At 36.5% G+C, this 13210-nt stretch overlaps 1 protein-coding gene across 1 annotated transcript; it reads right to left on the reverse strand.

Moving 5' to 3' along the window:
* Positions 1-860: 860 nt before the first annotated feature.
* LOC125837843 (agamous-like MADS-box protein AGL29) lies at positions 861-8714 on the reverse strand. The gene is made up of 3 exons (XM_049516914.1): positions 8415-8714; positions 8178-8318; positions 861-1037 (listed from the first exon to the last, which is right to left on the reverse strand). Exons 1-3 carry the CDS (start codon positions 8712-8714, stop codon positions 861-863), a joined length of 618 nt encoding a protein of 205 aa, XP_049372871.1.
* Positions 8715-13210: the final 4496 nt, after the last annotated feature.

A 13210-nucleotide genomic window follows, 5' to 3' on the forward strand; every position in this document is an offset into this window, starting at 1 on the left:
AGACATTTCCCCTCATGCTTCTTACCACACTTTGCACATATAGGCTTCTCCATGGAAGATCCACCCCTATTGCCACTTTGAGGCTTAGGGTTGGGTACCCTATATTTGTTGGGTTTTGGAGCATTGGAGGAACTTTGATTGGAGAACCTCTTCTTAAACCTTGGTCCACTTTAGACTTCAAACTTACTCTTAGAAGAATTTCCATCGTCGGGCCTTGCCCTCTTCACCACTCTACTCTTGTTCCTAAGCCTTGACTCCTCAACTTGTTGAGCATAAACCATCAACCTTGAGATATCCATGTTGTCATGGAGCATTGCCACACGACACTCTTCTTCAATAGCATCAGCCATACCAATGACAAAGCGACTCATTTCATCCCTTGGATTAGAAACCAAAGAGGGTTCATATTTGGACAACTTAGTGAATTTCAAAGAGTATTCTTAGACACTGATACCTTATTGGCGAAGGTTGATGAACTCCTCAACTTTGGCTTCCCTTTCCTCACGAGGGAAGAACCTATCAAAGACGGCATTCTTGAGTACCTCCCAACTTATAGGCCCCGTCCTTATAGGCCTATTGTCCTTTCATTGAGTGTACCATACTTGGGCCACGTCTTTCAATTGATACCCAGCTAACTCGACTTTCTGAATTGAAGTGACCTTCATAGCCTCCACTATCTTGTAGACCTCCTCTAAAAACTCTTGTGGGTCTTCATTCATTTTGGAACCCAAGAAGATAGGAGAGTTCATCCTAGTGAAATCTCTCAAACGTGAGGTCATGGTACTCACATTGGGCTCTACCCGGGGCCTAACTCATCAGCTAGCTTGGGTCCTTATGGCTTAGGCTTGAGTGGTGATGGCTTAAGTTTGAACAGTCATGAGTTGGGTCAAAGTTTGAAAAGCCGCCCTTATCTCCACATTAGTCATGACCCCTTCATCATTAGGATCTTGAGGGTCTTGAGGAGCTTGAGGGGAAACCTCCTCATTCACATTCTCCTCTTGTGCCCTTCTTGCATTAGCCCTTCTTGTATTCATTGCCTATAACCACAAGAAAAGGGTTAGGAGAAAGGACTTTATAGAGTTGGCACTCCAAAGCACGACTAAAGAGTAATGAAAGAAGTAAAGGTTCCTAAACATCTTGTAGCCTCTTATTCATAAGTGTGGCGCGCTTCACACTCATGAACAAGATTCTACTAGACGTGGTTCATGAGACATCAACCTAAATACTATTCCCAAAACCTTATGCTTTCATGAGACATCAACCTAAATATTATTCCCAAAACCTTATGATTTGATACCAAGTTTGTCACTACCCAAGGCTAGCCCCTGGACGTAACACGGCATACTCGACCCCGAAGGGGTCTCATAAAAGCCTCTAGCATCATCATTACATAAGACATAGAAATAATGCAGAAAAATTTTAAACTTTTCAATCGAAGTCCAACTTCACTTTTCAGAAAAGAAATTAATAGGAAATCTAGACTTTGTATCATTTACCATCTAAAACATAGGAATACGAAGTTTTGGGACTTAGCCCTCTACATCAATAAAGGTCTCAATATACAATATACAAAATGAAACTAAGAAATAGGAAATCCCGTCCTCGAACTTGAGGACTCACCACAACTTTGAGATAAGCAATCCAAGTCTTCTTCAAAGCAGAGTGAAAGTCACCTAGCCGGAACCTACACTCATTAAAATGTAGAAGAAAGAAGGGGTTAGCACATAATATGTACTAAGTATGGAAACATGCATAAAATCCTTGAAATATGATAAAAAGGACATTTTATTTGAAAAGAATGCATTTATGAAGTTTAGAAACCAACATACATCTTCAATGTCAAGGACAAGCCAAAATCACCTTTATGCTCATTACATGTTAAAGTCATCACCTTAGTAACCCCTAAGGAACACTTGTGCAATGTATGGTTGACATCCTATAATACCAACCTTACTAAGCACCCCCTTGAAGCTACTTTGGTCATACACATCATTTTTAGACCTCATTATAATCATTAATCACAATTAAAGAAATAGTCGTGTACATTAGTTGAACATAAGGAAAGTCATGCATATCAACTATCCACTCAACATACATGCATACATTCATATCTTATCATAACATAAAAGAACCATCCCATAATCATCCTACTGAGTCCACTTGTTCAATGTGGAAGTGAAGTCCCATACCCTCACTCCTATTAAGTAAACTCACCAAGAAGTCATAGTTTAGTTCATGTCTCATTCATTATCTTTTCATACAGGGAAGAATATCAATAACCAACATAGACCATGTGAGCTACATGGAATCCGGTGTCGTGTAACCCCACACCGAAAGAAGGTGTCCTACTTGCCTAAGGTAGAACTAACATGTTTAGCCTCAAGGTGGATCCACTAGCTAAATTCCTATGTTGGAACATAGTTATGGGACAGGGAGATTGCTTCTACAAACTCGACCTATTGCATTGGCGAGGAGTTTCCATCTCATGAGTTCACTTGGATGACCCAACCTATTGCAATGGAGGAAGGGCATTTACCACATTATCCATATCCACTCGGTGCTAAGCATTATTTCCCAAATTATACATAATTAGCCTTAAATTTCATTTACATGTGTGAAGGAGTGCTCTACTCTTCATTCATACAATTCATCATAATAGCTCATAGATTCATTAAAGGAGAGAATGTACTTTCAACCTTAGAATCAATATTAACATATGAGTAGAACTTTCACATTACATTGATAATGTTTTCATGAGAAATAGACTTTCAATCAACACAATACATTATCATCATCCTAGACTATTCATGCATCAACAAGTATAAGGGTAAGGGAAGAACAACCTTTCAACAATACCATACTTTACACATTAGTCATAGGAGATTTACTTGCTAAATGAATCAATAGTTTATACACATCTTGCATCCATATGTACAAACCCTAGCAATTTACCTCTTTTCTCAAGGTCGTGAATCACGTCTCCCAGTTACACCTAAAGATACTACAATTGTAACACCCCGTATCCGAAAATAGACCAAATTGCAAATTTCTGGTGTTGCGGGTGGCACTCACGGGCACTATCCACGGACCGTAGGAGGACCCATGGTCCGTCTTGCAGGTCCGTGGTTCGTGTCAGCAAACTCCCCCAGAACTCAACCAGAAATTTGTCTAAGTGTTGACCCACGGCCGGACCTACGGTCCGTAGGTCAGGTCACGGACCGTGGTTTGTGTCCGTGGATCGATTCCCCTAAAGCCCAGCTTCAATCCCGATTGATGGTTGACCAGCACGGACCGTCATTGAATGCACGGTCTGTAGGTCTGACCGTATGTGAGGGTAGCAGCCAGTTAGATGAAAATTGTGATTGGGTCAACTTCAGATGGTCATAACTTTTAGCACAAAAGGAAATATATGTTCCATTAATCAAAACTTAGAAAATTAGAAGCAAGAGAGGAGAAAAAGGTCAAGAACCCTAGTTCAAGAACACAGCAAGGTTCCATCAGTTTCAGCTCCGAAATCGAAAGATTTCTTCGTGGAATTCGTCACTAGGTATGTGAGATTTCACTAGTGGGTTCCTTTCGCCCATTAGGTCCCTAGAATTCAGTCAGTTTCTTGATTCCTTTATTATGAATAGACCTAGGGTTTCTAGAATTACAGTAGATCATCATGAATTAGCTATTAACATGTTCCAAATCAAATTATCATGTTATTTCTCAATTTATTGCATAAATTTCAGAACCCTAGCTATGTATTTCTTTAGTTCTTGAATTACACATGCTAGGTCAGATATCTCATTTATTCAGTTATACATGCCTCAGTTATTAATGTATCATTATCAGATTAATTGTTGCATTCTCAGTTTGTATGTTCAGTTCGAGTTATCCAGTAACTTACAGAAATTCAGTCATAATGTGTTAATCACTTAATCTATTGGGAGTAGCATAATATCGAGTTGGACTAGGGTTCAGTGTACCCATATAGTCCCAGAATTACGAGCCACGTAGGTGTAAGTCCCATCTGTGGGCAACATCAGTTTAGTGATCACGCCAGCATGCCTCTATACCTCTGGCAGGGTATATTGGGTCCTCTCGATGGGGCGTATACATCGGACTCCACATTTAGCTCATGTGGTTTTATGTCGGTTATTAGTAGCTCCCACTGTTCAGTCAGACTCTATTGCATTGACCATATTTCTGTACACTCAGTATCCAGTCTCAGTATGTTATAAATTTGGTCATTGCATCAGTTAGCTCAATATTCAGTATTTTCAGTATCTATATCATATTCAGATTATTTCATTGCTTTATTGCTCTGTTCAGTTATATGTTATTTCAGCTTTACTCTATCCTGCATGCTCAGTACCTTTCAAGTACTGACACATACGTGCGCTACATCTTCTCGTGATGTAGGTTCAGGTTCTCAGCATCCAGATCACGCTTAGATCAGTTCCCGATCTCCAGTTCCGCAGCATTAGTGGTGAGTCTTCATTCTTCGAGGACAATAGTCATGTCATCTTTTAGTTTTCAGTCTTTTAGTTTCAGATTTTCTAGACTTAGCTGGGGCATGTCCCAGCACTTCTAGTCAGTTTAGAGGCTTATTTCAGACATAGTTAGATTCAACTTAATATTGAGTTAATATCTTCCTTGTATTAAACTCATCAGTTATCATTTATCTCAGTTATAGTATACGGGTATTTCCCATCTTTTCATTTTATTTATGATTTAGCTTCCGCATCAGTTTATTATCTTTAGTATGTTCATGATCATGCCAGCAGGGTTAGCTTGGGATCACTTGTGGTCTTAGGTCCCGTGTCCGCGTCTCGGGGTAGCTCAGGGTGTGACAACAATAGGCATGAATTACACAAGAATCAATAACTAAATTATCATAGAAACAATTCATAGTAATCATCTTGCATAAATACACCCATCACAATACTTGAAATTGGGGTCATGGGGGTGTTCATGGGTTCAAGGAAAATTTTATAATGAAAATCACCATTAAACATCAAAATATCCATAATATAATGCAATTAACATAATAAAATCATTTTTAGGAAGAACCCATATTTAGAATGAAAACCCTAGTTTTTGAACAAGTTACCAATTTCAAAATCAAGAGTTGAAGGGCTTCATAGAGAAAATTGTTCCATGAATCAAGGTCCTCATACCTTAATTGAAGCTTTGCCCACGAATTAGAGTTGAGAAGTTGGATCCTTGAGCCCTAATATTCAAGTTCTTGGTGTTCTTCAATGGAGGATCTTCTAGAGAGAAAGATGATGTTCTTGGGTTTCTTCCTTTATTAATTGGGAGTAACTACAAAGGAAGAATTTTGACTTTAAAAAGTATATATATTTGTAAGGAAAAGAGTGGGAAAGTGCTGGTTCAAATTTTGGAAAGATTACTAAAATACCCTTACTTAAACTTCAAAAACTTACTTTCCCCACGCTGGAGCTCGCCCTTTGGCACCATTGGCTTGCCAAGGGCACTAGGTAACTCGCGTAATGAACCTTTGGCTCGCCCAAAATTCCAATAAGCTCCCAAAATGAGCAGCTCACTAGGCAATGGGGAGGGCCAATGTGTGAATCTTCAATCCCATTGGCGACCCATGCCCTCTCTCGCCCAATTTTCCAGAGCCTAGGAAGAGTGAGGGCTGTCCACTAGGCGAGGAGCCATTTGGCACATCGCCAAGGCACATGGGCGATGCTATTGCCCATCGCCGAATGGACCAAAGGTAGGTATTATTTTTCTTCATTTTTCTTAGGTAGTTTAAGGTCCTTGACTTCATCCTAGATGCTAACCTCTTCCCTTTTTATCCTAGTTGAGTCTAAACATCTCTGGAAAGTTACTCAAAACCTCACGCTTAGGCTCTAGGTTAACCTACCATTTTTCTGCGGTGTTACACCATAGCAGCCTGAAAGAACTTGTTGACCCTTGAATTCGATCTTGCTCAGTGATCTCCTAAATGAGGTCTGTTAGTAGTCGTCTGAAGATGCCATGTACTCAACAAAGAAAGAGCAAGTGCAGTATCAGTACACAACCACAGTGTACTGGTAGGATCACGCGGCTATTCCATATACATAACATATACAATATCAATAATCTTTTTATGAGCAATGTACCATTCCACATTCTTAATAATACACATACATGACAAGTCAATGGTCCTCTCATGGAACTCATACCCAAATTGTTAGTTTGCCAGATCGTGACACCCGATCCAAGTTAGTGGGTCGGAACGTGACACCCGTTCCAATATGTATATCGGTACGTAACATCCAATCCCAGTTAATGTGTCGGAACGTGACACTCGATTCATTCAACATGCCACAATCACAATCACAATGTACATTCTCATAATCATACAATCAAGTGTTGATTCATGGCTTACAATCATGCATTCATACTTATTTGCATTAGATGTAATCAATAATGCAACATTTGCATACATACATGCATTACAATGAAGCAAATACTAACATACATCACACAAACATGAAATCAAACCATCACCTACCTTGAAACCAAGCTTTAATCCTCCTAAGAAACTTGATTCTTTCCTTTCTGGATTTTTTCCACTTGTTTTAGGTCTATAAACAAATAATATAACGTAAGGATCAATAATTAAGGTCTAATTTACCCAGATTATAAGAAACCCAATAACCCAAGACCAAACCCATGATCCTAAGGTACTGCAAGGGTTTTTTCCCACCATCCAATTCAGTCCAAAAACCCTCCCCAATGATTAATAACCAAGAATCTAAGTTCTACGAATCAAAAAATGGATTAGGGGAGTAAGAGCCTTACCTTTTGCACCTAAAGTAGTGGAAATATGTCAAGAAATCTCCTGGGGTCGCCTCCTAGCTCTTAAGAACGATGTTTGCAGAATTATGACGTTTTTTAGGTTTAATTCTGACTTAAGTCGCGACTGGCCCGCCGTAGCGGGACACAACCGCCATTTCACAACACACCTTCTACCCATAACAGTCAGAAACTATCCGTTCACGCTAAGGTCAGTTTCGGGTGTTTTATTCGCCCAAATTCATTTACGTAAAGTCGTACGGATTCTTTAATGTCTTAGCTATCTACTCGTGTGATAAAATTAATAATTAGATCTCTCATTCATTACCAGATTTCCCTATAGCTCACTGACTCCAATTTCGTCCAAATTTGAACTAGGTTAAGAATTCTCAAGTTACTACCAAAAAGTTTTCGTGCTCAAATTTTTTCTCCGTTGGCTTTTCTATAACGATGGGAGTAGGTCGTTACATATATTCCCTTTATTTTACAGCAATGAGAAGGAAGAGATCTAATCAAATCAAAAGGGTTCTTACATTAAGACTATTTTTATTGAGAACTCATAATTACATACATTAGGAATGCAAGAATTTGAAGATTGGCGGATCTTTTAATTCTTTGTTTGAATTTAAGTGTTATGATATATTTATTGATTTTTACATTTTATCCATAAATAACACTAGATAGTATGTCTAGTGGCCTTTTATTAACTATAAAAATATTAAATATTTACCAAAATGGATCAGTAAATGTTAAGTGGTCAGCAACTTTACCGGTCAATATAAAGTAACATTATTTATCATATATAGATATAGATACACGTGATACATCATAAGGACTCAATTTATTTTAAACTAGATTTTGCACTTTAAGCTACTTGACATGAGTTCCATTGTCTTATTCAATAATCTTTTACTACTTGTGCTTTCAACACTTACTTTGAATATTACAAATGATAAATTAACACATACCCCCTTCAATTTAATTTATTCATCTAATTTTTGTTTGGCACAGAATTAATGAAAATAAAGAATATTTTTGTATCTTGTAATCTTAAATTGAAGATATTGAAAATGCATCGAGGTTCTCTTTATTCTTATGTTCTTAAACATGGAAAGTGAAAATTAAAAACCAAGAGTTACCAAAAAGGAAAAAAGACATTCCTTTTTGGAAGGACAAAAAAAACAAGAAAAGAAATTGAAACGAAGAAAGTACTAAATAAAAACACATTTCATTCCATGATAAACATATTGAAAGATAAATTAAAATCAAAGATAGAACAAACATAAGCATTAATATGACAAACTTAACTATATAAGTATCAAATTAAGTGATTGAATTTTAATTAAAACAAGAAAATTATATTCATTGGATCCAGATGGCACTTCATCGGAATCAGACGAACAATGTTCTATAACTCTTAGAGGAGCAAATGCACTTCCAATGGTTTGATATGGAGATTCAGAACCACGCTCCTTTTTTATGCTCACTACTCTTTCAATTTCTTCATCTCCAACTTCCAAGGCCTTGCACAGATTTTTAAGGTCAAAGGAACTGAGTTTTTCAATTGGAGCTTCTTTCCTCGATGCTTGAAGTGCATCTCCTTATATTTTTTGTTTTACCAATGAAATCTCCAATCTGTTTAGCTTCATATTGATCTCATCAGTATTAGTATTTTGCTGAGCAATAACGATGGGGTTAGGAGCAGCAGTATCAGTCGAAGGATTTTCTCCCAAAAATCTATTCATAATAGACTCAACGGAAGGGTGTCCACATGAATATGGTTTTTTGCTAGGAGAAAAAACTACAACAACAACATCAGCACCACAAAAAGTGGAGAGCTCAGTTGCCTTTTTAAAGACTCCATCGCGTCGTTTTGAGAATGTTACTTGTAAATTGCTTTCATTTTGCATCCTCGCCATTTTAACTCTTCGTCGGCCATTATTAGGTCTTCTCATGGCTAAGCTTCTGTTTTGAGAATGTAAGAGAAAATGTGATTCTAAAGATGTATTTATAGCGATAAAATCATCATAGTATCAGTTGAAAATGAACTCAAATGACAAAAAAGTAAAAATATTTATGATGTTTCCTTATTTGGTAGATTTGAACAAAACTCATTTCTTATTAGTTAAATTTCTCTTTTTGGTTCATTGTATTGTTAGTCAACGTGTAAAGATAGTAACTACGAACGACATATTTTTTAGTTAGATTTATGTTATTGGATTATTGAAAAAAAATTATTGTGTCATTCTTTTGTAACATATGTTTTAGTAAGTTTATATGTAAATTGATGATAATTTCTGAGGTAAATATTTTTTTTACTGTGTTTGTATATTTTCTAAATCTTCTCTTGTTCAATTATGTATATTTCCTAATAAAGGCATGCTTAATAAAGACATTCCACTATTATTAACAATATGAAAATACTTACTGTCTAACTCATATTTAACAAAAAAAACAAATTAAGCACCTCTATTTTAAATTTTAAGTTAGTTGTGTGTGTTCTAGAGCGTTTCTAAACTCATAAAATATACTTGTAACTTATGACAAGTGAAAAAATATCATAATAGAAAATCCTAATACAATTTAACTTGTATCTACAATTTTAGAATAATCTCGAGGACTTTATAATTCATTTTAAATTCTTACTATGATACAACAAATTTTTCTCTTTTTTTTTTATCATCCAACCATCTGATGTTTGAACATATTATGATGCATGAAATAATATATAATAACCATCCAAAAGAGTATAAATTTCAAGGATTGTATGTACTTCATTCTCGTAACGTCATCTATCTAACTTTGCGACTTGAAATCACTTTAGCGAAACTATCTGTACCCCTTTTTCATTATTATTTTTGTCATTTATTTGTGTAGGTTACTAACTTTTTTCAGTGAGGCTTCTTGTTTTTATCTGTAGATATCTATATGTTGAATAATTTATATTACTTTCATAACAATTTTCTTTCATCAATGATTTCTACATGTAAAAGAAATATATACACAAAACTTTACACATCAAAAAATCACTACAACAAATTTGGCTTAAGGCCACGCTTATTCTAGATTACGCTTGAAAGTGAGGGGTATTTTGAAGTCGTGTCAAGTAGAGTCTTACTTATGGGTGTGTTGTGCACCACACTTATAATCAGGAGGCTAAGGATATTTAAGAGATGTTTCATATTCTTTCATACTCTAATCATGCAATAGAATTGTGCCATAAGTAACTTAAGATAAAGTCTTCAAAAAGTCAAGAGGTTGCAAAGGGGCTTAATAAAAGCCCGTGAGTGAGCTTAAGTGTTTGGATTCGAAAGAATACACTATTATTCATATGATTCATGCGTTCGAGTTAAAAGCGAGATGTACTCTCAGACTCTCTTTCTATAAACTTTGTTTCAGGTGAGACCCTTATGAAGGAAGTGTGTTTTAGAATGTCTCAGATGGTATTTTCACCTAAAAAATAATGCAACTTGCGATATTATGAGCCAATAGTAAGATAAGTTCCAGAGTTAGAAGAATGCATTTAGAGGTGTTGTAATCTAAGAAAGGGAGATTGTGATGATGTAAATGTATCAAGTAAATGTAGAAAAATGTATCAGAGCATAGAGTTCAAGTATCCTAGGGTGTATGAAGCCTTGTCAAGTAGGATCTTGTTTATGGTTGTGAGGGGCCCATTTCTATAAATGAGGGACTACAAACATTTCAGAAAATTTCCCCTTATTTCATACTCTTAATCGTGCAATAGAGCTTATGTCATAGAGATTTACTCATACTCGTGCATTTCTCAGATTCATTTGACTACCTATCATACTAGAGGTTGTTGAAAAGCAAAGTCAGTTCTTTATAAATGAGTTTCTCTTAGAAAAGTCTTAACGAAGTCATGAGACTCCAAAGGGGCTTAAGAGAAGCCCATGAGTGATTTAAGTGTTGAGTTTAAGAGGAATGCACCCGTATTCATGTGAATCATGCGTTTGAGCTAAAAGTGAGTTGTACTCTCTTCCCTAAGCCTTGTTTCAGCTGAGATCCTTATGAGGAAGTATGTTTAGAGCTTGGGTAGTATTTTCACCCGAAAAGGTAACATGAGTTACGAGATCATGAGCAGTAGTAGTGAAAGATCCCAAAGTTAGAGGAAAGTATGCAGAGATTTAGTAATCTAAGTAAGGGAGATGGTGTTTCGACAAGCTATGTTACTATAGTCATGCACCTAGTAAGATATTAATGGAGAGTTTTCCCTTATGGGTAAACTAAGAAGTGGTGAGTTGGAAAGATTCCAGCATATGAGGTAGAGTGTGTTTCAGCTAGAAAAGAGTTTGCGATGAAGTGTCATTGTGTAGGTAATGACCAAGTGTAAGTGTTGAATAGAAGAGCAAAACTATTCATAAAGTGATAGATCTAAGATAGGCTTATGATTTATTTGAGAGGGTCATGATATTCATAAGGTTATAGAATTGATCAAGTAATGAGGTATAATATAGTAGGCGAGCAATCGCATTGATATTCGGATTTAGTAATGAACATTAGGCTTGAATTTGAGGTGAGTGGCATGATCAAAAGAATGACAACATGAGGGTGATGATGTTAGTCTTGAGATTTGATCTAGTAGACTTGACATAGAGTAGGTGAGGAATTGAGATGTTGTTGCAATGAATGTGAGTAGTACAAGTGAGAGACCCAAACCTTTAGATAAGGGCAGCTAAGTGTGGCTAAGTCACAAGAGTAACAAGAGCATTAAGAAGCGTGTCGAGATGGTATATAACCAGATGAGGTTCCAATTAATTTAATGTTTTTTCATGTGTGCCATGATAGCATAATTGAGTTGTCAATGTTGAATAGGTTCATAGCTTTCGAGTGTTTGCCTTAGACCTAAGGGGGAGATAGGAAGAAATCAAGTCATTCGAGGATAAGATAGTAATAAGTCCCAAAGAGTATGATAGATATATTTTCCAGAGTTCCTTTTAGTAATGAAGTGATGTTAGAAAAAGGATGTTGGTGTTCTTATCATGATAAGGATAGTGTGACAATTCCATCTAAGGTTACAAAAGAGAAGGATAAGGTTTTACTATGAGAAATAGTTAAAGGAGGGCCCTTAGTTGGCTCCGAAGGAATTGGTTAATAAGAGTCGATGGAGTTGTTAGAGTACTAAAATTGAATGTGGTGTTGTTAAACATTAGGTGGTTCTTGATATAAGCCTAATGTGGTGGTAAAGAGTAATAGTCTTCGGGTGAGATTCCTTATAGAGAGGTATAGAACTTGAACCTAAGAATTTGGGTTAAGCTTGAATATAGTAAGAGCATACCATTAGACGCAAACCTTGGTAAGAGTAACCTATTCCATACCCAATCCATTCGTCATTCGAGGACGAATGATCCCAAGGGGGAGATATTTTGGTCTTTTCCTTACCCAATCAGATTTAATTCATTTTTAGTAAGGTTTTAAAGGTCTAATCCAATTAGTTTCATTTTTATAATCCTAATATACGCCTAGGGTTTTAGTTGAGAGTTCAAGAAGAGAAAAGAGGAGAAAAGAGGAGAGGATCAAAGCGTTCGTCGAGAGTCTTATATTTTGTTGCGGATTTTTGCAATGGGTTTAATCTCTAAGAAGTATGTAAGCTTACATAGTATTGGGTTTGTTCACCCACACGCCAATCATGTTATTTTCAGCGAAATTCATTCTTGAGTTGAAAGATTAGAGTTACTAATGAGTTCTTGAGAAGTGTTCTTGAAGCTCATCATAAATCTTGTTGTGTTGGAGTTTTGATGATTTCTTGAGATCAAAGTTAGTTTATTGAGGGTTGTATTGAGTATATTAGACTGTACTTATGTTTGGTAATCAAATCCATGTGATTGGGGAAGAAACCATTCGATTCTAGGCGAGTTAGGATGAGAAAACGAGCAAAGAAATTTGTCGGGTTTTCTAGATTGGGGCCTGGCGCGCCACACCAGCCAGTGCTCCCCAAATCATGTTCTGAAGTTTAGGGGCTGGAGCCCCGTGCCACTCAGAGCGCTAGGGTCGCCTGCCCCGTCCGATTTGCAATCGGTTGCTCCGTTTGAGTTCTTTTGAAGGGTACCTTCACTCATTTTCGATTCTAACTACTCTAAGCTACTTCTAAACACCTAGAAATCATTCATAAAATGATCATAGCCCTGAATTCATAATTCATAATTCATAATTCAAATTCAAGGTAGAGTTAAGAGCTAAGTTTTTGAGAATTCTTTCGAACACTCTAAGAAAGTCCCTTTGAGTCCTTTTGTGGAGTCTTCTACAACTTCTAGTAACTTGTTTCAAGACTCGAGCAAGTGAATATGAGAATGTATTCATTAGTCTAATTTATCATCACGATATTCTTCATATCATGAACCATAACTCTTGAATTCATAATTCACATTCAATAAAGAGTTAAAGAGTAGAGTTCAAT

The sequence above is a fragment of the Solanum verrucosum genome, unplaced genomic scaffold (genome assembly GCF_900185275.1).
Source record: "Solanum verrucosum unplaced genomic scaffold, falcon-dt-bn FXZP01000262.1, whole genome shotgun sequence".
NCBI classification, from domain to species: Eukaryota; Viridiplantae; Streptophyta; class Magnoliopsida; order Solanales; family Solanaceae; genus Solanum; species Solanum verrucosum.

Bases quoted from the DNA above. Each gene is read 5' to 3' on its own strand.
- LOC125837843 (XM_049516914.1), bottom strand. From the start codon at position 8,714: ATGGCGAGGATGCAAAATGAAAGCAATTTACAAGTAACATTCTCAAAA. The intron at 8,319-8,414 runs GTAAAACAAAAA...AATCTGTGCAAG, and splicing joins ACAGATTGGAGATTTCATTG to GCCTTGGAAGTTGGAGATGA. The intron at 1,038-8,177 runs GTGCCATCTGGA...TTGTGGTTATAG, and splicing joins GTTCGTCTGATTCCGATGAA to GCAATGAATACAAGAAGGGC.